Source organism: Etheostoma spectabile, chromosome 20, assembly GCF_008692095.1.
Source record: "Etheostoma spectabile isolate EspeVRDwgs_2016 chromosome 20, UIUC_Espe_1.0, whole genome shotgun sequence".
NCBI lineage: Eukaryota > Metazoa > Chordata > Actinopteri > Perciformes > Percidae > Etheostoma > Etheostoma spectabile.
In genome coordinates this window covers 3,478,310-3,504,827 of record NC_045752.1, presented here as the reverse complement: position 1 = coordinate 3,504,827, position 26,518 = coordinate 3,478,310, and the positions used below count along the sequence as shown (strand labels likewise).

The 26,518-nt window shown below is 40.8% G+C and overlaps 3 protein-coding genes across 4 annotated transcripts in view; all 3 read left to right on the top strand.

The window, feature by feature from the left end:
- LOC116670516 (TRAF2 and NCK-interacting protein kinase) overlaps nucleotides 1-7,329 on the top strand; it is a 69,273-nt gene extending 61,944 nt beyond the window's left edge. The window contains 4 exon segments of the mRNA XM_074783842.1: nucleotides 705-854; nucleotides 2,880-3,039; nucleotides 3,891-4,030; nucleotides 4,654-7,329. Coding sequence (XP_074639943.1) covers nucleotides 705-854; nucleotides 2,880-3,039; nucleotides 3,891-4,030; nucleotides 4,654-4,737 — 534 coding nt within the window. The 3' untranslated portion in view covers nucleotides 4,738-7,329.
- Nucleotides 7,330-7,984: 655 nt separating this feature from the next.
- slc2a2 (solute carrier family 2 member 2) lies at nucleotides 7,985-16,683 on the top strand. The gene is made up of 12 exons (XM_032501085.1): nucleotides 7,985-8,133; nucleotides 8,854-8,949; nucleotides 11,071-11,279; nucleotides 11,543-11,667; nucleotides 11,921-12,036; nucleotides 12,136-12,298; nucleotides 13,277-13,383; nucleotides 14,239-14,319; nucleotides 14,539-14,643; nucleotides 14,962-15,063; nucleotides 15,279-15,482; nucleotides 15,583-16,683. The coding sequence occupies exons 1-12, from the start codon at nucleotides 8,119-8,121 to the stop codon at nucleotides 15,784-15,786; spliced, it is 1,527 nt and encodes a 508-aa protein (XP_032356976.1). The 5' UTR covers nucleotides 7,985-8,118; the 3' UTR covers nucleotides 15,787-16,683.
- A 2,052-nt stretch (nucleotides 16,684-18,735) lies between these two features.
- eif5a2 (eukaryotic translation initiation factor 5A2) lies at nucleotides 18,736-25,202 on the top strand. 2 transcript variants are annotated; one of them, XM_032501087.1, is made up of 5 exons: nucleotides 18,736-18,843; nucleotides 20,062-20,234; nucleotides 20,366-20,470; nucleotides 22,943-23,074; nucleotides 23,467-25,202. In XM_032501087.1, exons 2-5 carry the CDS (start codon nucleotides 20,073-20,075, stop codon nucleotides 23,524-23,526), a joined length of 459 nt encoding a protein of 152 aa, XP_032356978.1. In that variant the 5' UTR covers nucleotides 18,736-18,843; nucleotides 20,062-20,072; the 3' UTR covers nucleotides 23,527-25,202. The 2 variants fall into 2 exon arrangements, with proteins under 2 accessions (XP_032356978.1, XP_032356977.1); XM_032501086.1 differs by lacking the exon at nucleotides 18,736-18,843 and adding an exon at nucleotides 19,093-19,120.
- Nucleotides 25,203-26,518: the final 1,316 nt, after the last annotated feature.

The window sequence follows — 26,518 nt, the reverse complement described above, 5'->3', positions numbered from 1 at the left end:
GTTCGTTGTTGTAGTTTTCTAACGTTACTATTTGTTGCAACAGCATGTGAAAACAACTACAAAGTTTGCTAGTCCAAAAAGAACGTTAATCTTACATTAAAAATAATTGACGCCTGCCGTTAAAATGGTTTTGCGTTTACGCTAACTGACAGCACTACTTAGAATCTCATGGATACGACAGAAATTACGCACTATAGCTTTAACATACACATATCTACAATGTTCCACTTCCGGGATTGCTTTGTTGCAGCCGGAAATTCTGCCAGATTTCACTCTTGTAGGCCGGATGGCACCTTCCGCTTTCTTTGTGTTGTAATTTAAACTACGGTGGATTTCTGAGGACAATGGTTACCTGCTCCTCAGAGCTCTGCAGGGGAAATCCCGACAGCTAGCTATCTGTCCAATCAGAGTTTTCTGTTGCATGACTAAAACAGCTTTTGAACATACACGTTCCACCAAAACAAGTTCCTGAATCCCGAGGGTATTTTGCAGCGGTGCTTAGTAGAAACCAGTGCCCGTTTTTCTCCCATCCCGGTGCTGTGTGGACCAGCCAGACCTTCCTCCGCAGCGCTGTGGAGGAAGATCTGGCATACATGTGTATGGTGTGACATACTGTACACCACAGATGCAGAATGAATAGATGGACTTTCATTGGATCTCACGTTTTCCTACTTTTTCTCTATCTCTCTCCCTCTCTTTTTCAGTCATTCACGGAGTTGCAGCATCGCCCCCAGCTGGTTGACCTGACGGTGGAGGAAGGGCAGAGGTTAAAGGTCATCTACGGCTCCAGCGTTGGCTTCCATGTCATCGACGTGGACTCGGGCAACCCTTACGACATCTACATCCCCTCGCATGTGAGTGCTGTGCGCGTCTGACTGTATATCTTAAATAAACGTGTTTTCTGAATAATGCTCTGTCATCTCCTAATGAATCTGAATGAAGACACACACACACACACACACACACACACACACACACAAATGATGTAAGTATTTTTTCAACCCTTCCTACTGTATTACCTGCTGATGTCCTCCTGCGCCAAGGTGAGCACTGACACACACACACTGTCTCACGAGGATCGGCTTCTAAAAATACAATTACTTTTTTTCCTGACACGTTACCTCTTTGATTGATTTACTGTCGTGCAAGTAAAAGATGGATGTGGGTGCTCAATTGGTTTATCAGATACTTTTGTTGCTAAATATGATGCATTAAGCTGTTAAGTACAGAGCATGTAGCTCAAATTACTAAGCTTTTACAGGAATGTAAGTAGTAGCTGCTAAAAACATTTCCTGGTGAGCGTTATTCTCAAAAAGTCGGATTCTTTTAGCATACTTGTTTTTTTCCATTGGCAGTATGCATTTGGTTATAAATTCTAGTCACTCAATCACTCATGGAAGCTAGGTACACCATCAGTAGATGTCCATGTGCGTGCTTGAATGTAAATCAGTTTTGATACTTGCATGCAGATTAGTTTGTTCCGCGGAGGCTTAACTAATCGCATGCTCTTATCCGAATCAAGTTCAAGCACAGTTCAGCCAATCTCTTGATTTAGTGGCAATATTTCAATAAATATAAACCCACTGAATACAGATGTAAGAACATGCAATTGTAGACAGTGTTCAGTTGAGTCCACGCTTTACAGCGAGTGCCCCACAAGACTATTACAGACTATTATTGCTACAGAATATTCCACTTGAGGTGCTTGTCTTTTTTGCCATTTTTTTCCTTTAATCCATGCTTCCCTTTTCTCTCCTTCCCTGCCAACTTCTCTTCCAGTGTGCCAAACAGATGAAGGTGACATCCTGCCATCCACCCTGTAGACTAGCTCAATAGATCTTTAGTAGAACCCCATAGTTGATGCACAGATGTGCCACGTGTGTCTGTGTGCAGTACACTTCATTAGAGTAGAGATTAATGGACGATTTAGGGTAGAAACCGGTTGCATGAATAAATTCATCTTACCCACAGGAGACATCAAAAGGTTGTGAAAAGATGCATACTACTATGCTGCCAGGTAAATGTTAAGGCGTGCTGGAGTCCCAACACAAAAATGCTGAATTGAATCCTAATTCCACATATATTCATTAGCATTACTTTCATTTGACCTGCAATTTCATTCAATGCAATATTCCAAAAACTGCATTTGACTTACCAATCAACAACACCGCAGTACGATGTACTCCGAGTGGTCTTGTTAGGGTACGGAGGTTTACATCTCGATACAATGTGTAAGTTGCTTCCTTAACGTGGTCAGAGTAAGCAGAATGACACCACCATGTGCGTTCCATTTTTAAAAAGGTCTTGTGTACGTGCAGTTTCCCGTGGGCTAAGATGAGTTTTTTCATCCCGTTATCACTCATTCATTTTACCGATATGATCTGTCGTTGTGCTCCTGAAGTGTTTGTTTTGAGTCACACCTCAGGAGAGCCTGTTGTGCTGGCACAAATAATGGGGTATATTCTCTGGGGTACACTTTGGGTAAAGTGCACAGATTCAAGTGTCTCATGTCTGTGTGTGGTACTGTTCCCAACTCTCCTGATACTGTTACTCTTAATTAAGGTCAAAGGAAAGTTCAATAGTTTGTCCCTTCACTTATAATACAGAACAAGGCTTCTCAGACAACAAGCCAAAGTCTGAACCTCTTGATGCGCTGACGCCCCTGAAATTTGGCAGCCTTCTCAAAGTCCACAAAATTGCTCTTTAGAGGATTAAAGTATGCCAGTCGGTCCAGCAACAAAAAAAGCCAAAGACAGCCAAAGTCTATTGTATTACATGCCCATGATGAAACCTCTGTACTATGTTGATCTACTGTAGATTATGATTACATTTGACAGATTTCATAAAAAGCCTCACGCGTGTGTGTGTGTTTGCGATAGATCCAGAGCCAGGTGACGCCCCATGCCATCGTGGTGCTCCCTAAGACTGATGGGATGGAGATGCTGCTGTGTTACGAGGACGAGGGCGTCTACGTCAACACATACGGGCGAATCACCAAGGACGTGGTGCTACAGTGGGGAGAGATGCCTACCTCTGTTGGTACGTCCCACCCACACGACTATTTCTGTTTACTGGATTTAAATGGATTTGTACACTGGTGTTATTAAAACATAAACTCAGATCAGAGATTTAAAAGGTTTAAATAACTACAGTGGAATATGCTATTACCCCTGTGTGTGTGTGTGTGTGTGTGTGTGTGTGTGTGTGTGTGTGTGTGTGTGTGTGTGTGTGTGTGTGTGTGTGTGTGTGTGTGTGTGTGTGTGTGTGTGTGTGTGTGTGTGTGTGTGTGTGTGTGTGTGTGTGTGTGTGTGTGTGTGTGTGTGTGTGTGTGTGTGTGTTGCAATGCAGATGAAAAGTGTAGGGAATTCTCTGGTAACTGAGCTTATGGGGGTTCATTGGAGGTTTAATCGCATTTGGAAATCAGTTTACAACATCGGCCTTCACATAAAGGCCTCCAGAGCTGCTGAGATGGAGCCAGGATAAGGAGGGACGGGGGAGCGAGGGAAAAAGTTTGAGTAAGATTTATAAAAAAAAACATGGATAGAGCTTATTGATGATCAATAGTCAATGTACAAGGGGAAAGTGAGGGAAAGAAAGCGAGATGGGGCAACCAAGAGCTTGAAAGTCCCACAAAGAAATGGGTACATGCATGTGCTGTATCTATGAGCACTCTTTCCATAGTAACGTATTTTACTGCCATCATGTGGTAGCCAGTGGTTTAACACTTTTAAAGCATCTACTTAGGCTCTTGCCAATGAATCTGGATTCTGCATTGTTTTATGGTGTGTTCTAATGGTATGTTTCTATATCATTGAGTTATGGACTCAGTGATATAGAAATGAATGTATTTATTTGTTTTATTTTATTCTCTTGTGATTTCTCTTTTCCAGCCTATATCCACTCGAATCAGATTATGGGCTGGGGTGAGAAAGCCATAGAGATCCGCTCTGTGGAGACAGGTCATCTGGATGGAGTCTTTATGCATAAGAGAGCCCAGAGACTCAAATTCCTTTGTGAGAGGAATGACAAGGTAAAAAAATAAAATGTAAAACAAATACACACACATACACTCCCTGAGTTCTCAGTTATTCTTACCTGTTGCTTAGAAAGGATTGGAGTACAATAACATCAACATTTAGAACAATACTTGACCTGATCCTGCTGTCTCCAGTGGAGTGCTCTTGATAAGCGCATGTACAGTATGTGTGACAAAATATTAATAAAGTGCATAAACACAAGTTGGTGTTATTTGCATAGATCTCACACAGGTCCCTTGGAACCAAAAAAGCAAACTTCTGAAAAATATGTCAGGTAACACATTTTCAAGTTCAGATAAAGTAGCAGAAGCTGTCCATTAAGTTTAAGTTTTTAATGGGGAGTAAATTACATACACCACCAAATACAACACCAGATGTAAGCACAGAAACAAAAATAAAATGCTTTAAATGCAACAAAAGAGTTCATACCGGAAGGGCATATCCTCAGTTTCAGTAAAAGCTTACACTCACGATGCACCTATGAATTGAGATGCAGGAACATGATAGCTTTAATTAATTACAGATAACACAATGTACTAACAGAAAAGCAGAATTATTTGTGATCTGAGAAAATGTTTCTAACATTCTCTCTTTTTCTTTCTCTGTGTGTGTGTAGGTATTCTTTGCATCAGTGCGTTCGGGAGGTAGCAGCCAAGTTTTCTTCATGACCTTGAACAGAAACTCTATGATGAACTGGTGATGGCTCTTCCCACTCTCCACTCTGCCTCGCTCTCCCGTTGGCCTGCCCGGCGACTAACCTCGGTCTACGGCACCTCTGACAAACACTCCAGATTGACCGAGAGGCCACACGTTAACTCTTCTACAGGAGAGGCTAAAAACATGTAGAGGAAGAAGAAGAAGAAAAAAAAAAAAGAAGCTATCGTAGAGAAAAACAACAAATACCTGTTCTGATTGAAGAGATATTTTACCCTAGATGATGTTGCAGGGTCATGAAGAAGCCATCGTTACTCAACTGACTCGCAAACTGGTGCCACTGACGATGAACATTCCCTTCTTCTGTCCCTGTCTGTAACTGTTTACCCGCTCTGTTTGTCTCCTCTCTCCTAACAGACCAGTGCATTCAAGTGTTCAACCGTTGTAGTAGTACACTTTACACCCGCCTACTTCTCTCCCTTCCCCTCTTTATCCTTGACACCTTCCCTCCTTCCTGGTAGATGTTGTCAAGTGAGTCAATTGTTTGACACCCAATTTCTCTGTTTTCCCCCACTTCTTATCTGCCATGTGTGGGCTCATTCCCGGCGAACGTACACCTCAGAGGTCGGAGGAATAGAAGAATAAGATTCAATATAAATTCAAAAAATACTTCTGAATATGAGGGCACCCGGGGGATGACAAATTTGCTCCGGATGTCGGCGGTGAAAGCAGACAGCCTGATTGATTTTTCTTTCTCCTCTGTCACTCCCCTCCTCCTCCCCTTCCTCCTCCTCACCATCTTTTCGGGGCCCTGAGTAAACCGAACTGTGATTTAGTGTTCGATCGCATTTCGCTAATAGAGATGCGGTGAGACAATCTGCTGTCGTAGTCGGGTTGTCACAGTATGCAAAGATGATGTCTGTGTCGTCCCTTTAAGATTAAGTCACTAGTTCATCCTCTTTCCCTCCGTTTGTCATCCCCCCCCATCATCATCCCTATTTCACACTCTTTTATGTCTTTAAACTCTGAAGGTGCTGCATCACATATACTGTAGTATTGAATGAACTACGAGAGCGTTCATTCTTTATACTTTTGTTCTTTTCTTTTTCTGTGGCTGAGTCAGACTTTGTGATGAAATGTACAGCACATCTGTGTCTCTGAAGTGTGTGTGTGTGTGTGTCTGCGTGCGTGCGTGCGTGCGTGCTTGATGTTGAAATGATTACCATTCAAATCAAAGTTTAACTCAAAGTAGGACATTGAAATCAATGGCCAGAAAAAGAGTAATTTAGTCTCTGTGCGTGAACCTTTTACCTGAATGCGACTAAAGCCACACTGAGTTTGTTTAAATGCCGATTTATGATGTTATCTCCTTAGTGTCAAGTTTATGAGTTGACATGTCTGAACACTGAGCATTTAAAGATAGGCAATATTAGTTGTTGATTTGTTGGGAGTGTTCTTTTCGTTTTCTGTTTCTTTAACGCAGTAGTGGCGATTCACAAATGCAACCATGCTGCTGTGGGGAATATATAGATTCTTATCCTGAATACAACCTCAACAGGATATGAGCTACGATCCCAAATACTGTGAGCATGGGAAAGCACTCATTGTTAAAAAGCTGTCCTTTTGAATCATTCTCCTCCCTGATTGGTTCTTTCTGGTTGTGGCTCCTAACTGTTTGTACTGGTCCTAGCATGATGTAAGCAAAAAAACAAAAATGGAAGCCAAAAGAGTCTCGCTCACGCTATAATTAAGAATTGCCTAGACGGTTAATTTACACTGGTTTTTGTGTGTGTTATTGTTAAATTTAACACATTACTGATGCTATTTGTCTCTTCTAACGGAGATGTACATTGACACATTTAAGACTTGTTTTTTTTTATTTTTTATTTTAAAGAGTAACTGAGTTTGGCATGATAAAACCATGCCATTTCTTTTTAAATGCTTAGTACAGGTCAATCATTAATACATACTGTATTAAATTTATAACACTATTGAGGGTGGACTAGTTCATGCATACTCATCCACATTGGAAAGCACTGTAATGCAGGTGAGTCTTTTTTTCTGGTGGGTATACGGCAGGTTTGACCTGCCATGTTGGCCTGTGGTTAACAAACGTTGAGTTGACACAAAAAAATGGACTCATTCGCAAATGATGTAATTATCAACTATACTCTTCTTTTTTTTTTAACATGCAGTTTTCAAAACAGGAGATTTTTCACATCCACCCAGTAGCTGCTCCTGTGCAGCCGCGAGTTAGGTTCACCGATCTCTGTTAGAGGGAGCAGGCTAACGTTTTAGCAATAAGAGCCGAGCTGAAGAAAAACCACTGTCTTCCTTGTTTGTGCACGCGTGCATCTGTGTGTATGATTAATGAGCAAAGTGTGAATGGGGCATTATTATTATTATTATTATTATTATTCTGTTTGTCCATCACAGAATTCACTCTAACCATTGGAAAAGGCTGATGGTCATTACACTGAGGACTCTCCTTTCAAAGACAAAACCACTGTATTCTTTATTCTGTTTATTTCTTGTTTTCTTTATTTTGGAAGAGCATTACTAATGTCCTGTTTTGGGATTTATTTGTTTTGTAAAAGAGATGCCGTAAGAGAGAAATAAATTAAACTAGAGCATTATGCTTCTGGGGTTCTGTGTTTTTTTTCTGTGTGTGGATGTGTTTGTGTCTTTTTTTACTAAGTGTGCACATTCTATCAGTTTCGACCCTCAGACTTTGTCCATCTCAAGTATATCATTAACTGTGTGTGTGTGTGTGTGTGTGTGTGTGTGTGTGTGTGTGTGTGTGTGTGTGGTGTGGTGGTGTGTGTGTGTGTGTGGGTTGTGTGTGTGTGTTGTGTGTGTGTGTGTGTGTGTGTGTGTGTGTGTGGTGTGTGTGTGTGTGTGTGTGTGTGTGTTGTGTGGTGTGTGTGTGTGTGTGTGTGGTGTTGTGTGTGTGTGAGAGATGTCGAAATGCCATTATTACTATAAAAAGAATACCAACTTTGAAACTGCACGGCAACATTTACTAAGTGGCAGTATTTGAGCAGCCCATTATTAAATGCTACAGACAGTATATCATATAATATTGTCCATAATGTACCAGCATGGAAAAACCACACACCTGAAGCCAGTGTTTTCCAAAAATTGAATCTAGACTTACTGTTTGGTCACCATGATTATCATTTTCTTGCTTCCTTCCAATAGAAATGTGTGTGTGTGTGTGTGTGTGTGTGTGTGTGTGTGTGTGTGTCTGCAAAAATATAACAGACCTCTGCTCTGCTCCATTTATGTGTAAAAGTACTATCAGCACTGTAGATCTGCATGTGTGTGTGTACACGTGTTTGTCGATTGGTGAGTGGACACAGCGTGATCGAGCCTAATAGCCTTCACTGATCATTACCAACCTCCTGGCTGACACTTTAGACCCATCATGGAGTCGGGAAAGGTAAGATAAGTCTACAAATACATTCATTACATGCTTTTCAGGAAATGGTTATATACTCTATCTTTTCCATTCTAAATCATGTAAGCGCTATTTGCAAACCGGTGGCTTGTCACTGTATTGCTCATATTTGAAGCTTTGGGTTACATTTAGGACTCTGACCTGAAGGAAAAACCGGCTCTTTGATTGTCACGGTGTTCTGTGTTTGCATGGCAATAACTCAACTTGACAATCACGGGCTTTTTGTTGTTGTCTTTGCGGTTTTGTTTTTTTAAATGTGTCTAAATTATGGTTATTATCCACTGTGCTTAACCACGAGTTGCCCCTTTTGAGGACAATGATGTTTTCTAAAGTTTAAAGCACTGTTATTCAGGAGATTCAGGAAATTAATTTATCATATATATGCCACAATAAGTTCAAACATATTTACAGCACATGCAACATGTTTAATTTAAGCATTAGTTTGTAACTTCGGCATGTAAGCATTCATATGATTGTGTATATATATATATATGCACAAAGCAGTAGTAAATAAATCAATAATGTGGATAAAGTCTTTTTTCTGCATTTCTACGTGTATACTTTTATTTGTGACCGTGTACCATGCGAGTACAGCTGAGTGGCTCATGTTCATCCCTGTGCATGTGCATGCTAGATCGTGTGTTTATGCATGCATTCATGTGTGTCAGACCTTATCTAAATGATTACTTTTCACTCCTGCAGCAGCTCACAGGTACATTAGCCCTGGCTGTGTTCGCAGCAGCTCTGGGGTCCTTGCAGTATGGCTACAGCCTTGGAGTCATCAACGCACCCCAGAAGGTATTTGCTCTACTTTAACACAGGCTTCGCTCACATACTGGACCATCTTACGTCCTCAGCACACTAATATTTGCATGCAAATCAGCCAGTCCGAATAAGCTTACTCCACCCTATGGCTTTTTGCCCTGGAAGACAAGTGTAACTACTCTGTATACACTTTTCTGCAGCACCGGAGATAATGTAATACAATGAGAGATCAAGGAACAGACTTACCTTTTCTCAGTGTCTAATGAAACAACTTTCCCCCAAATGTTTCCCAAGTTTTCTTATGTGTAATGATGAGTAGGACTTTGAGTGCCTCTCCACCAAACACATGTCTTGTGGAGTGGCAGACAAGTCCGAATGTGATCAGACTACGCCGTCCAGCAGTCTGCTTTTATTGGCCCCACGGTGGACTACACCTCGGACGGCAGCTCTGGCAGACAAGACACATGCTTCCCTCGCTGTTGACAGCCATTTCTGGCGTAGCATCGGACAATTAAAGCAGTTACCCTCATGTGGATATTGTTCAGGACAGAGAGCATAGAGCAGATCTATTATCTAGGTGATTTCCTCGCATTTTCTTGTTAATTCAAAGGTTGTGATCTTGTTAGGCCAAAATATGCCACAAAGCCTCCTCAGGCATCCAGTGCGAATTGTCTTCATTCTTTTCACATCAGCTTTGGTGTCCCTCCAACATTCAGAGCTTTATATCAGGGTGAACCTTTATCTCTAGCTGTTAAATGGATGGACCTTTGTTTTTAGACTGTATTGCTTGGACTTGACCAAACAATACCACCCATCCCTTTCCGTAATCTTGTATTGATATTGTCCCGTCTGCTGGAGGTGTTGTATTGATGTACATCATTTGAGTTTCAGGGGTTGATGTTAAGACCTGTTTGCTTGGCAAATATTTTGACCTTGAGCTGTTGTGGTAGTTGGTGGCCATATGGCAAGGGGTGGAGTGTGCATGTACATTTCAAGGCAACTGGATGATTGGTCAAGCCAAATAGAGATTGGGTAAGGTTGACGCTATACTCAAAAAGATGTTTCTGTTATGAACACGCTAAACTATGCGGGCTACTTTAAACCCCAAATACCACCACTACTAAAGGTTAGCCTAGCCAGTAACAAAAAAAACCCCTTTATCTCCCTTTGCCTCTGTGTTACGTTCAATGTGAGTGGGAGACTAACTAGCCTGGAGTAGGGTGACTGACTCACCTCAGACTCGGCATAGTTCGCATTCAGAAGACAACGACCACTTCGGTTCTTAATTGGCTCCGTTCCTTCTGACGGAGCAGTCCCACTCCTCCTTTTGTAGTAGCAGTTCCAATTTTCAAAAATGGTGCAAAAGTTTGTAAGTGGGGGAAAAAAGAAAATCTTTCAGTCCTTTGTCTGCCGAAGTGTTCTTCAGCTAGCAACCTCTGCCCTACAGCCGTTTGCTTTAGGCCCGGTCTTTTCAACTCACCTCCACCTGGAAGCAACTTTCTCCAAAATCACAATCATCCCACCCACCTGTGACAAGAGGTTATATCAGCACACAATCTCTTTGCCCTAATCTCGCGTTAGTCCGACGCTGCCCACTTCTTGAAGGACCCAGACTAACCCTTGCCCAGCCTTCACTGCTGTTGGATACTATGAAAACCCCAGCATACTCACTGCGACCCCTGGTCTACTAACATAATGGTGTCTAGCTAGAGGACATGGTCAGTCACTGTCCAAGACTCAAGTACAAACTTCCAAGTCCTATTTCATGAATGCTTGAGTCTGATTTCATAAATCGTTAATTCCAAGTCCGATGCATCAGTGCACGAGTCCAAGTTGAGTCACGAGTCCAGAGAAAGAGACTCAAATCCGAGTCCATGACTGGAGTACTGCATGGAAGAATGTAGCATGGATCAAATTTAATTGAACTAACATGGCAAAATGAAAGATATTTCTGCTGTCCTTTTCAACTGACATCTAAATGTAATGTTGTATAATGAATGTCGGAACTAACTAAACATGTTTGTTTAGAGATTTAAGCAGAATTGATCCATGTATGTATGTGTGTGTGTGCATATATTGTGTCTGCCTTTTGATCTATCTTGATGGACTGCCGTGATTGTACCTCATGATGAACCATTAACATTTCTGTCATAGGTCATTGAAAAGCATTACGGCCAGTACATGGGGGTGTGGTCGGAAAGGGTGGCTGTCCTGTCAGAAAACGCCACAGACAAAGAAAAGTTCTCAGAGCCGGGACAACACCCTGAAGTGATCAAGTATTGGTCATTGTCTGTGGCCATCTTCTCCATTGGTGGCATGTTTTCCTCCTTCCTGGTAGGATTTGTGGGAGACCTGAGAGGGAGGTGAGAAAGGAAGGATAAAATAATATCGACATACTGCATGAAAGCATGAACATTTGCTGGAAAATGGAACACCTGAGAAAAACGATGCTGTATGGAGAATGAGAAGCGTGATGAGAGGAGAATTGTAGGCAAACATTATTTTTATTTGTACAAGTTAAACCAGCATCAATATGGAATTATGCCTAGGTACTCGTGTCTGTATCTATCAAATGTCTTTCTCTGCATGTCCCTTTGCCACCATTCTATCTCTCTCTGTCTTGCAGGGTAAAGGGCATGCTAATGGTCAATTTTCTGGCTGTAGTTGCCGGACTGCTGATGGGTCTTTGCAAGATGTGGAAACCTCACATCATGGTCATCTCCGGCCGGGCTGTTATGGGCTTTTACTGTGGTACAGTAAAGCACATGTAGTAACCTTTAATTACTGCTTACGTCCTTTATTTGAAAAACCAAATATATCTGGGTTATCAAGAGGCAAGTTGTCCTTATCATTTGAAATATTCCCCTTCATGATGTTATTGAAAGCTAATTATTTCGAGGAAATGCCCAAGGGTTCCAAAAATTGCAGGCAAAAAATATATAATAATAATACAATATTGTCACATATCCAGATGTTTGAAGTCCTCATGATGTGTGTGTTTCAGGGTTGACATCTGGGCTAGTGCCTATGTACATTGGAGAGATTGCACCCAAAGCTTACAGAGGGGCTCTGGGAACGTTACACCAGCTGGCTATTGTCATGGGCATCCTAATCAGCCAGGTGAAATTCACTCACACACACTTGCACAGTGGCATATTTGCTTGAAGACGTACCTGAACTTAAAACGTTAACTGTATGTGTGTTTGTGTATAAATGTAGGTAATAGGCTTGGACTTTGTATTAGGTAATGATGATATGTGGCCCCTATTGCTTGGTCTGTCTGGAGCACCAGCAGTTTTGCAATCCCTTTTGCTGCCTCTATGCCCTGAGAGCCCCCGGTACCTTTACATCATTCTGGGAAAGGACCAAGAGGCTAAGAAAAGTAAGTTACACCCAGCAACTTTGTGTCATCCTCTCTCATTCTCTCTAGTTCTCTCTTACTGAAACACAGGCTACAGATACTTTAAGCAATTGTTCAGCAATTTGGGAAATACACTTGTAACTTTCTTGGACAGAACCAAGATCCATTCTCATTTAGCTTGACTTAGCACTGGAAACAGGGGGAATCAAACAGCCTGGCTCTGTCCAAAGGTAACAAAACCCACCACCAGCAACTCTAAAGGGGGTGTGGCCTTGACCATGTGCCACTTTACTCGTTAGAAAGCCATGATGTCTCTCTCTGGGTGGGCCAAATTCTCTGAGCGTGTAAAGCAGAGAAAGGGGAGGTAAATTTGCCACTTATGACCTCATAAGGGGCAAGATTACATTTTCTCAAAGTCAGAGCAAGATACCCAGGGCTCGGTTTATACCTTTCGCCATTTCTAGCCACTGGGGGACCATATGCAGGCTGAGAGAACTCATTTTAATGTTAAAAAACCTCATGAAGTGAAATCTTCATTTTAATTTGAACTTTTAACTTTAATCTATATTCTGGCACATTAACACCTGTTTTTTTTTCTACAAGTGAAACAAAGAAGATGTATGATAATACAAGATATATCTTGTTAGTTTGGAGGTGCTAGTAACAGATTTGTTACAGACAGAGCTAGGATAGTTGTTCCCACCTGTTTCCTGTCTTTAAGCTAACCTAAGCTAACCTAAGCTAACCGGCTGCTTGCTGTAGCTTCATATCATCTCTCGGCATTAAGGAAATAAGCAATTTTTTTCTAAATGCAGAACTGTTCCTTTAAGTACATTTAATGAAATTTTTTGTGTACTTTCTGTAAAACAAAAATGAATCATCATTTTTCCATTATGGTACTGCTACTTGTCTGATCTGAAAACATCTTCCACCAGTACAAACCAGTCATTTGTACAGACTCCTGCCCTTTGTCTCCGTTTGCTCTGTGTTGTGTTGCAGGTCTGTATCGTCTAAAGGGGGCGTATGATGCAACTTTTGATCTGGAAGAGATGAGGAAGGAGAAAGAGGAGGCAGACAGGGAGCCCAGAGTGTCAATCCTTTCTTTGGTATGTCCCTACATAGAAAGAGGCTCACTATTATCTATTATCAAAACTTCCTAAACATTATCTCTTGTGAATTTTACTTTACCTTTTCCATGAACAATTTTGGAGGCAATTGATGTTTGGATTTTGAAATAAATAAGGCAGATAAACTGTCTTTTAACTATAACTACAATAGACGACATAAGTTCAGTGTAGCATTCCTCCTCAGGGTGGACCGAGACAATCTGTCAACCGTCCAAAATAATCATCAACCAAAGTACACTGATGATCTCATGTAATGACTCCTTGACAGTTAATGTTAACTCATTAGTTATGTAAGTGACCAAAGCTCAAGCTAAGGCAACTGAGGCAGGATCTGAAAAGAACATTTTTTTCCAAATCGTGCACCCCTACGACGAACGTTTTGAAACTAGAATAACACAGATGAAGAAATATGTTTATGCAGTCCTACACCTTATTTATAAGCTCCTACTATAACTACTATAACTATTCTATTTATTTAAAATGCGCTTTCTGATACTGTAAAAACTGTAAAAAAAAAAAAAAGTCTACAGAGGAAGCCATTCCACCGTGGTCCATGTGAAACCAAAAGATTTCTGTACTCGCAAAACATATTAAAGTATTTTTTTTCATGCATAACAGCAGAAAATAATGTAAAAAATGATCTTGTTTGACATAGCTCTGGTAGTCACACTGTAGTTCACATACTCCAATAGTTCAAAATGAATCAGAAGGACAGGAAAGATAGGACCAGAAATACCCGTCTGGTTATACAAAGTTAAACAAAAATGACTGTGCACGGTAGTTATGGAAATCCATTGCAGTGACAATATTTTACTGTTTTACGTTGCCATGAAGATCCGCTCCTCCGTGTACAGACAGCAGCTGGGTGTTGCCCTCATGATGCACCTCTCCCAACAGCTGTCTGGCATCAATGCGGTGAGTGGCAAATTAGTTCCAACTCCACACACAACCTTTTCCTCATTTCATTCAGTTTGCTGCAATTGAACTAACATTTTCGTGATTTTGACATGATAAGATGACAAGGAAATCCTTGTTCCCATGTTGGAGTATACTGTATGTGCACATCAGCAGTATCTTGTTCATGTCCATACAAATGCATAGCACAATCATAGCAATACATGTTTTGTCTTTAAGATCTTTTATTACTCTACGGATATCTTCACTCGGGCTGGTGTTGGTCAGCCAGTATACGCCACTATAGGAGTTGGGGTCATCAACACTATCTTCACTATGGTGTCTGTGAGTAAATCTATTTACATGCATACAGATGCAAACACACAGACGCGTACGCACATATCATGCACTGGAATTCACTTATTGCTTCTTTACAGACACACCAGGTACACTTACATTTTTTGTGATCAAGTGTTTTTTTTTGATTTTCTTAAAGGGAGCAAGGAAAACAAGAAAAACACAACACATAAAGAATAAAGAATAAAGTATTACAGATGATACCACATACCACATACACACACACACACACATGCACGCACACACACACACTCTCACACACACAAACAGGTTTATCTGCTCCCTAGAGTGCACTGTGTGTTCTAGGTTGCACTGGTGGACAAGGCTGGCCGGCGCACTCTGACTCTGGTTGGTCTGGGAGGGATGTGCTGCTGTGCAGTTGCCATGACAGTGGGCCTCACATTGCAGGTTTGTTAAATTCAGTGTCACAGCTTTAGTCTGTCAGCAGCTTGAGCTGAAAAGTCATCTACCTATGGGACTGCCCAATTTAACGGCATGGCAAGACAAAAATGGACATAAGAATGGCATGCAACATGTTTCTAACTCATTACTCTTTCCCAGGCAGCATTTTAACATTTCAAGTTATGCAGAAACTACCCTGACTGATGTGCTCTTCCCATTAGGATAAATACTCATGGATGAGCTATGTCAGCATGTCGGCCATATTCCTCTTTGTGAGTTTCTTTGAAATTGGTCCTGGTCCCATTCCGTGGTTCATAGTTGCCGAACTGTTCAGTCAGGGACCTCGGCCTGCGGCCATCGCTCTGGCTGGCTGCTGCAACTGGACCAGCAACTTCATCATAGGCATGACTTTTCCATATATACAGGTAGGCAGAAAAGACACACATACATTATGTATTATTATGTAACTCACAAAATCAGACACCCTGTCACTTCTGACTCCTGGCTTTTTTTTCTTCTTTTTAGACTTGGTTGGATTCTTATGTTTTCATCCTGTTTGCCGTGCTGCTTCTCGGTTTCACCGTGTTTATTTATCTTCGGGTCCCTGAGACCAAGGGCAAAAGCTTTGAGGAGATTGCTGCTGTCTTCCAAAAGGGACGGAAAAAGTCGTCACAAAGCCCCAAGGACGCTACTGAACTGCAGCAGCTTAAAACAGCCACAGACGCTTGACACAAATGCTCTGTATTGGTGGGGTCTATTTGTATGTCTGTTAAAAGTGTGCAGCCATCTGTCAGTATTTCAAAGGTTTTAAGTATTTATGTACATGTATCCTTTTAGGAGTCTATTCTTATAATTACTTGGTGAATTAAGGATTTGTTTTGCACAAGATGACAGTTTTATAATGTAAATTGTCCGTTATATGGAGTGGTGCTTACATTGAATCCAAATAAAAACTTATATTGTGACTTAAAAGTTAAATTGGTGTTAGTCTCGCATTGCCAGACCCTCCTTCACAGCGCTGCGGATGAGGGTCTGGCTAGTCCACACACATTTTCGTGGTGGGAGAAAAACGTGTTCTGGTTTATTGGAATTTCTTTAAACCAATCACAATCATCTTAGGCGAGCAGAGCCACGGTCCCGCTGACAAATAGCTTCGTAAAGAAACTTGTTTTTGTGAAACGTGTGTACGTTCAAAAGTTGTTTAAGTCGTGCAACAGAAAAATCCGATTGGACAGATGGTCTAGCTAGCTGTCTGGATTTACCCTGCAGTTAACCATAGTCCTCATCAATCCATCTGAGTTTTACCACAGGGAAAGTGGAAGGTAACGGACATCCGTCCGAAAATAGTGTCATCCGGCAGAATATCCCACAGAACGAGAGCCATCCCGTAAGTGGAACGTCGTGGATATAGACTAAAGTGGCGTCTATCATTACGGAATTACATACCTATTTGTAATTGAAAGCGGTTGCTTGTATAGTTGAATTAAGACCCAACCTAGCCGTTTCCCTCAGCTCTACTGACCTTTATAGCGTGTTTTATTGATGTGGTTTGGGTTCACTTCCACTGCTCTCATAGCTTTGTTTTTCTGCCACAGCAGCGAGAAGCTGTTTTCATCGAATAAGGTCTAAAAAAACCCACTGTACACTACCTGCCCAGCACCAAACCGAAAACAGACAAAGTCCAAACTATTTTTGGCCACTGCAAAAACACAACTCCAGATGAACATTGCCCTAAGCTTGCTGGATTTGTAAACAGGCAACTGTTGGCTAGTAAATGTATCTCACTGTCTTGTTCACAGCTTGTTTTCTGCTGGTTTAGCATCAAAAACAGATTTTAAAAACTGTTGAATTTGTGCACCAGGAATGTAACAAGTATTTTTTGTATATAGTATATATTTGACCTTCAAAGAGAAGTATTCCTCTAGTTAGTCTTATGGCGGTTTTCCATGACATGGTACTTGATTGAATCAACTCGACTGGACTCGATGGACTCGGCCGCAGTGCCGGTCCTCCTGTTTCCATTGCAGATGACCGCATCAGGCGAGCGTGGCTGGTCGTCATAGCAGGAAACTGCCGTGACCTAACGCAACACACACACAGAACGTCAAATGTGTGTTGTTTTTCATTCTCGGCGTGTTGCCACAGCCAGAAGACACATTTAGTTACAAAAGAAGCTGGTGTCAGCAAAAAAAATCACTGACCCAGTGATTAGTGACGATTCTCTCCGACCAATCAGGAGGTTTTCACGTCACCTTTTGGTATCGCCTCAGCTCTCTTGGAACCTCGACTGAGGTGATACTAAAAAACAGTACCTGTTAGCAGGTACCAGGGACTTTTTTTTGTAATGGGAAACCGAAAAAGGCGAGCAGGTACCATGCAGTGGAAAAAGGCCATTATACTGTAGAGCAAAATGTTGCTCACTACATCTGGACATTACCTATTAGTCCACCATTTTCAGCCTTTAAACATAATCAGAAGCCCGCCTTTAGTTAAATATGTGTATTGCAGTCCATCTAGCCCATGTAGGCTTTGGAGTCTTTGGCAGCAGCCCGGGTTTGAATCAACCCTCTCTTTCCCTGTGGATGTACTGTCTGATAAAAAGGACAAAGAAAATAATGCTTATTGTTACTTTACTTGAATGTTTGGTATAATGTGAATGTATGTATGAGTTTGACCCTCTGAGGCTGTTTTCATCTACTGAAAGAGGAGAAAGTTTCTCCATGCTCACCTTAAACCTGTGTCCAAGGCACGTATGCACAAACATTACTTTCTCACATCACAACTATAGTTCTGAAGCCAATAGCAGTCCAATATGCAACTAACAGAATTGTGATGTAGAAATAATGGACTTTAAATGTAGTAGGAGACATCTTGCATCCAGCAAATACACTTTTGAAACAACTATTTGCATAGTCATGTATTATTAGAAACATATCAGACACAAAGTATTTTTCAAGAGGAGTATCTTGATACACCTTATCACGTCTGATTGGCACCTTTTAAGAAAAGAAAAATGTGTGTTTTCATCCAGTCAAAAATAGTGCACTGTTTTAGGAATCCCTCATTCTTTTATAGCCAGTGGCTTTTAGAAGATCCAAGTAAAGATCAATCAGGGAGAGCATAGAGCAGATGAGTGGCAATGACTGTTGACCGACCCCAGTGGACGGTTAGGCTGCTTTCAGACAGTACCTTTGTTCATCTTCAACAATAAAAACCAGAGCCTACGGTAGGCCTACAGTATTTTGCATCACCATAGTTATACACATTTATTATATACAAGTAGTTCTACCAAAATGACAATATGGTACCATAAAGGGTCTCTGCTACAATTACATTCACAGATGTTCTGTGTTCTGGAGGTATGTAAAAAAATCCTTCTCTTGAAAGAAATGAAAGAAGTAATTTAAAACCACATGATAAGTATAAGCAACTATAATTATGTCCAATTTCAAAGATGGAAAAAGCATGGAAGAAGTAGGCCTGGACTTTATATCCTCTTGAGTAAAAGTAGCAATAACCACTGTACATAAACACTACTAAACGCTACAGTTAAAAGTCCTTTAAAATGCACTTGAGTAATAACAAGTATTAACACGAAATGTAGGTAAAGTAATGAATCACAGGTTACGCACAACTAAAGTTTTTTTTTTTTTTTAAATAAAAAAACAAACATTCCCAAGCCCCTCCCCCTTCCACGCGCCTCTTCCTCTTCGCATGCACTTCCTGCTGTAGAAAAGCTGTACGCATGCGAAGTGATTCTTCCTATTTGGGGTAGAAAGACACAAGGTAAGTAATACGTTGGGGCTGATAAGTAACATTTTTTTTTTGTTTTACATTGGAGCTAACGTTAAGAATCCCATAGTTTTGCGGTATAGACACGTACTGTATAATACTAGGTGGTATTTGTCGTCTTGGGAAGTTAATCGGTAACTTAACGTTGGCTAAGTGAGACAAGGTTTGGTGTGCAATTGAAAGAAGTTTGCAGAATACTTTAGCTAACCGTAGCTACAGTATCATTAACCAGTCGCAATCGGTGTGGATCGTATTTGCATGTTAATTTACGGTAGCTGCCGATGACCAGAAACGAAAAAAGATGGGAACCTAGAGCTAGCTTAATGTTATATTAAGCTTTAGCTAGCTAAGCTAACGTTGCCGTGTAAGATGTTGCTCATATGGCCTAACGTTAGCTGCCACGTTGATGGTGTTTGCTAGCTAGCTAGCTAGCTAGTACTCTAACCTAAGCTGCCCAACGTTAGTAACTCTAACGCACACTTAACGCCTCCTAGATTTTGGAATTAAGGCGATAAACTAATGCGGCAGCTAATTATTAACTGACTCGTTGGGTGTTTCCCCCGGACAGTGTGTAGGCCAACGTTACCTAGCTAGCTAGCTAGCTAGCTAGCTAATTCAAAGAGAATTTGGGATGACAGCAACATGGCGTAGGAAATGCGTAACATCAGCAATTCACATTAGCTGTTAGCTTTTCGGATAGTTTGCCAGTGACATAGCAATGTTGCTCCACCTTGGATAATTGTCTGTATATTACATGGGTATGGGGAATTTTAAAATGAAACCGTATGTGTATCAACCTTGTAAAGCTGATACACCGAATGTCTAATCAGAACATAATTTCCCAAAATAAATCTTGGTAAAATGGTTGCGTTACATAGCTACGTCAAACAAAGCAGTAAAGAACTTTAAGTTGCAATTTCAGGTTATTTATTGAAATGCACTTATGGCCCAACCACTGTTGCCTTGCTTTCTGACAGCTGTTCTTGGCAACGGCAGTAGTCCTAGTTCTGTTGACAACTTAGTGTTACAAATCTGTGCTCACAAGCTACCACACAAAAAACAGATTATTCCTTTTATACTTGCACTATTGGTTTTTATTATTCCACACACATAATTAAAGCGTATTGCTAATGTTACAGTCACAAACATTTGTTTGTTCAAGTGTTTGTTTTGTCATTTTATTTTATTTTTTTGTATTTTTTTTTTGTATAGAACAGCACATCATGACGGATGTCGATTTCCAAAGTGGGGATTCCGGGGCCTCTTCAACGTACCCACAGCAGTGCTCTGCATTGAGGAAGAATGGCTATGTCATGATTAAAGAGCGTCCCTGTAAGATCGTTGAAATGAGTACCTCCAAGACTGGCAAGCATGGACATGCAAAGGTAAAACTTCTTTGTGCATCCTTTTTTTAAAGTGATGAGCTTTAGACACTTTTGTGATATAGCCGCGGATGTTTTAACCCCCGATGTTTACTTGACCCGAGGCCAGATCTAATCAGTTATGCTTTTTCCAGGTTCACCTTGTAGGAATCGACGTCTTTACACAGAAGAAGTTAGAAGATATCTGCCCGTCTACCCATAACATGGATGTCCCAAATGTTACAAGAAAAGATTACCAGGTGAGATGACCATGTTAGATATCTATTAGTGTAACCTATGGCCACCAATGACTCTGCAGTATTTGCAGTGTATACTTGATATTTTATCAGTTCGTACTGGAAGCCAATTTAAAAAAAAAAAAAAAAAATCCTGGCCAATATCGGGTGTTTTGTAGGGCTCAAAGTATTCTGGCACCGTGCCGGATCTCCGGCGCGCGGCCGTGAGGGAAAGGTAAATAAAATAAATTTGGGAACTTGCATGCCTTTTTATATTTTCAAGTCAATTGATTTCTCCTACCAATCATAGGGGAGGAACACGACTCTAACACAAAGCTTAAAGTACTCTGGCCTGTTGCTGGATTTCTGGGGGATAACTATTTTTTTGAAAAAAAAAAAATATTAAAGAGTCCACTTGGGATTTGTTTTTGATGTGCAAGATTTAACCAATACTCAAACTTCCACCTACCAATGAAACAAGTTATAGCCAATCAGATGCAAAGTAGGGCAAATCTTTGTCAAAAAGCGTGTGTGCGTGCGTGTTTGTTCTCCGTGGTACCACGGCTAAAAAATGTAGAAACCGCTTTAATTAAGAAAGGAGTTAAAAACAAATGGCGCTGGGCATGAATAGAGGACAAGAGGAAAAGGGAGGAGACCGTAAGCACCCGGCTGCAGCGTATGGTCCAGGAAGGTACTCACTGGACGGCAGCGGCGGGAGAGTGCTCGCTAGTCATTACATGCTAGACACAAAGCTTCGTTCTGTATACTGTCATACGAGTACGTTGCCAGCATCTACAGCTTTTTAATAAATGATCATGAAGCAACTAATGTCAACATGGACAAACTCATGAATGTACTAATTCGTTTTTTTGATGATGACCTGGCCAAAGTAACAACACATCTAGAAAGATGTTTTCACAATGATTCCATGTAGGATTATATTATTGCACTGAAAATCTACATTGACTATAAATGTATCCAGAACTTTTTACTTCTTAAAAATGCTAACTATTATTATGTGATGGAAGAAGGACTTTAACTGTTTTGCCAGTCAAATTAACTTTAATGAGTGCATATCGAAACATTACACTGTGTACCCCCCCCCCCCCCCCCCCCCCCCCTTTCCAAAAAAAATTTTCTTTCACTTTAAGCCTTGGTTTTGGCATTTGTTTGGACCACCAGTGGATCCATTTCACTTTATTTCTTTTTTTTCTTGTAAAATTTGATATAACCTAATACTTGTAACGTGTGATGTGAGAAAATAACTGCTCTTTCAATAGCTAAATGCGTCAAAGCTGGGCTGTCTCTTCATCAGTTGTGAAGGGATATACCGAACTGGTTGAACAGGTCCTTAGCCAACACGCTTTCTCTGCTGTCCTGTTGGAGGCCTCCTTTGGGAAGTAATACTCTCTAATAACACACAACAGTGGTTGGTGTATTAGTGGGGAGACTAGTTTATGTTTTTAGGGTATTTCTTTAATGTTTTAATTTTCAACAATGTGCTGTAAAGTCTTTTATGTGGCAAAAGATTTTTCTAAATAACATTTTTCTTTTAGTGTACTTGTGTAACATCCACCATGTCGTTGTTCCAGGGTCTAAGAAGTTATATGTGGGTCGATTGTTGGCAGTGACCGGTAAAATCGCCAGGCCAATAATTGTTTTTTTTTTTACTGACAGATGAAGTTCACTGAGTTTTAACCAATAAACAAAACGTGCACGCATACACACCCACTTGTTTATCAGCTTCACTACCTTGCGGGAGAATGGCGGTGGATGCACTTGAAGCAGACCGGTGTTTTTGAGCAGAGGAGAAATTAGCAGTAACATCGTGGAGTGGTAGTAAATGTACAGTGTAGGTTTCAGTTTGAACGAACATTGAGACCCAAGAATAGTTCTTGTCTTGCTTCAAAACATTGCAACAGTGTTTCTCTGTTGTCCCAGGCTAAATATTCTCTGTATGACTTAAAATGTATTGATATTCTATTTTTGCACGTAGGCAGACAGTCATGTATGCACATGCATGTGTACAGTGCTCTCCCACCCATGAAAAAACCGGGCTCCTCCAAAAGCCCTGGTGTAATTTGAATATTGAATTTGAATTGACCATGTAATGTAATTAGATCATATATTGAATGGCATTGTTCTTTAAATGTTATGTCTAAATGTTTTTTCAATATTAAGTGTGTACATTTTAAAAGTGGCAGATGAAATTAGAGTTGCAGACTTTCCGATCTAAGTGCCATGCAGTGAAAACGCTTAATTTCAGACCGTGCATATTCCACAATCACTTGGGTGGGCTAATGTTTTTTTTTTTTTTGACATCCTCCTAAATGAGCCTTTTAAATAGAGTACATGACATACATTTGTTGTGGAAGCTGCCCCAGAGGCCTCCATCTTGTGATGGAGCTGTTGCTGTACTGCTCCTCTGCTTTGGATCAGGTTGACTGGTGCTAGTTATGCTTTAATTTCTCTTTCTCTGCCTGGTGGCGCATTTAGGTTATAGACGTCTCCGAAGGATACCTGTCCCTGATGGATGATGGTGGAAATACCAGAGAGGACCTTAAACTGCCAGATAACGAGCTGGGCAAAGAAATCGAAAAGAGGTTCGATAATGGTGAAACTTTTATGGTGAGTTTCTATAGCCTGAGGGTGAAAAATAAATGTTTAACCAGCAGTGGCCGAACTAGAATAACTGTATGGTTAATATCTTTTTCGTTAGTATCTTTTCGCGTGTTGCATTTCCATTAGTAGGGGGGGGGGGAGAGGAGTTTTCTCCATTGCTTTCCCTATGGGAAACATTACTGAAAGCACTATGTTGTTGTTATCATACCTTTTCACTTGACATTTCATGATGTCTGATTACTGCCAAAAATGAACAATAATCATATTGGTTAAAACGGCCTGTAAAGTTTTTTTAATTATTTTTTTTATGTATAAATGGGAGCTTTTGTCAGATACTCTGCAGAAATAAAATCATGCATGTTGTTGTCCCAGGTCTTACTTTCCTTCTCCTTTTTCAGGTCTCTGTGCTGAAAGCCTTAGATGAAGAAATGGTGGTTGGCACCAAGGTTGTGTCCTAATGTGTCCAGGACTACGCTGGAGGACCTCCCACTCTGTTCTCCAGTATGGCTTTGAAGCCTTGCCAAAGTACTGGCCTTTCTCTTCCCCTACCCATCTCCCCCCCCCCCCCCCCCACACCCCCCCACCCACACCCACCCCACCACCGACCTCTCCACTAGTTTCCCTGCTGGTCCCCCGAAACCTGGAAACTGGACTGGGTTAGCTTCTTCAACTTTACCTTGGGGGGTCAGGGCTGACTGACATTCTCTTCAATCAATGAAGTTATCAACCTGTAGCTGTCGCAGCTTTACTTTGCAATGGCTATTGATATTATTCCGGCAATTCTTAACATTCCAGCATTTCATAACATTGTATGGGTGACTTTTTTTTTTCTGTGTGCATTACTTTTTAAATCCTGCAAATTGACCTTTTTCTCTTTGACTTAAGTTGTCTGAGTCATGTATTTTAAGGATTGTTTACAGTTGAGATGCTTCACCTTGCTTTCAACATAAATCCCCCCCCCCCTTCCTAAAATAGTTTTCTTTTAAAAACAACAACAAATAACTTCATTGATGGTTGGAATTGCCTTTCTGCCTTTGACAATTAAAACATGCATGTACATGCACACTTATAATTGACTTGTAAACACATGCCCTAGCAGCTATTAAAATGTAAACCGCAAACATTTTATTTACCGGGTGTCAATAAGATGGTTCTTTTGTAGCAGGTGTCTGGTGTCACAGTTGTTCTGGAGCTGAAGCCACCTGGAAAAGGCTGGCTGGCTGGCTGTGGCCATTTTCTTTTCTATGCTTTTAAACATTTTTTCTTTCACTTGAGGCCTTTTATAAGCAACAAATGTATAAAAACATTTTTTTCTTTTTCTTTTTGGAAGAACAAAACACTGAAAACCTTAATTATTTGCAACTTCACAGTGCTAAAGAATTCTTAGCATTCAGTTGTGGAAACCAGAAACATTTCATTTCTTAGACGTAATCAAATGTAGATGGTAGTTCTGCTGTGGGTCATCTAAAGTCTTGCTGTTAGGGAAGACATTGGTGCTCAAGAACAGAATAGATGAGGGATATATTTTGGGTTGTGGGGGGGGGGCATAAAGTAGTTTTTGGGGTTGGTAGTTCTGCTTCCAGTTAAATGGGATTTTTAAGCATTTTGAGCAGAGTTTGCACTCAGACAGAATGTGGCTCAAACATTTTTATGAAATAAAAATACCAATAAGGTGACTGGTTCTCTACGTTTACATCCACACAAAACGTATTGGGGACATCTGGTAATTGTAAGAAAATCAGAATGTGTTTACATGCACTGCATTAATGTGGTTGCTGTAGAATCTGCCTTTACATGCAGATAGTCCGTTTTCTTCTCTACCTCCTACCATAAAATTAGTCATAAATGTATTTGCAGTATATTACAAGCACAGCAGCCCGAGTTTCTTTTCCTAGTTTTTCTGATCCGAGCATTTGCACTGACGGTGCAGCGAGGAGGGTAGACTCTAGTAAAGTTTCAAGATTGCATGTGTTGAGAAATTTACAGATAACCTGCTATTCAGCTATAAAAATTACTTTAGACTAGTTTGTTTTTAGACTGAGTTTGGATTTTAGCTATCTTCTGTTGTCATAGCAATACTTTTCTTATTTCTATTTCCTAGTTTTGTTTATGATCCTGTGCGCTTGTTAAAAAACAAAAGTCAGTGAAGCATATATGTGGTCAAGAAATTTGATTTCTCTAGCAGAAATCCCTCAAGTGTTAACGAGACATTTTATGTTTGATTACTGCCAAAAATGGCCAATAATCAGATTAGTTCAATACGTGGAAACGCCCTCATGGGAAGGTATTCTGTCCAGCTTTCAAATTGTCCTTTGTACAATCGGTCTCTTGTTCTGTCAGTCCAGTTAAAGTACTTTTTCACTTCTGTCAAGACACCAACGTAATACATGGAACGTTATGTGTATTAAGTTCTACAATAATTTTGTTTTAAGATTCCGTTCTTGTTCAATGTGTGTTTTCCCCTGAAAAATCTGTTAGGAGCTATGGCATCACAACAGTGGCTTCCAATGCAGTTTTTTTCCCCCCTCTTGGCCATCTAGATTTTCCCTTATGGTATAAAACGATACAACAATAGTACTCTGGACTGCGGGGCCAAAAGGTGAAAGCCAGATTACTGTACTCATTGTACTGGTACATTTCAGTTCTGGTACATTTCATATTGGGTATTCATTTCTTTAAGCAGGAGGGGAAAATATTGACTAGCAAATGAACGATTTAAAGGCAGCAGCACAGTCGAAGCGTTGACTCATGTGGGACATTAAGACAACTGACATTCTATGTCAGATGGGGGCACACTCAGGCAAGAATACTAGGGGACTCCCAGCTTTCATGAGCAAACAAATCCTCACACAGGGGCGTAGCACAAAATTCTGGGCCCTGTAGAAAGGCGTTTTCGATGGGCCCCTCCCTGCATCCACAGCTATTCATTTTAGCATATTTTTGGGCCCTCATATGAGGGCTCTAGATATTCTCCCCTTCCCCCATTTGGGAATATGTATAAGAGAGATGTCCTGTAGTGGTTGGTTACACATGCTGATCTAGGATCAGAGGCTGCTTGGGATACAACTGCAGAATGACTTAAGTGTCCAGGGCATTTTCTCAGGGCTCCAAATAGTGTTATGAAATGGGTTACCTTAGTGGTGTCGGCAGTGAGGAGAATCACTGAGATCAGAATTTTATTTTTGAATAATTTAACTCACGAGTTCTACTATTCTGGTATTGGAGATTGTGACATTTCCTGTTTTCCCCCTTGGATTCTCTCTGGTGCCTCTCATCAAAGACAGTGTCTCCTTCACATTGTTGAAATGTTCATTTGTACATCCAGAACACAGGTACAGTGTATTGTGGTAAAACGGGGAGTAGGTGAATTATTCTTGTATGTTGCTGGCGTATGGGTTTTACGGGCGTTTCCGCAGCTTGGCACAGGTCTCTTTCTTCCTTTTGCTAAAA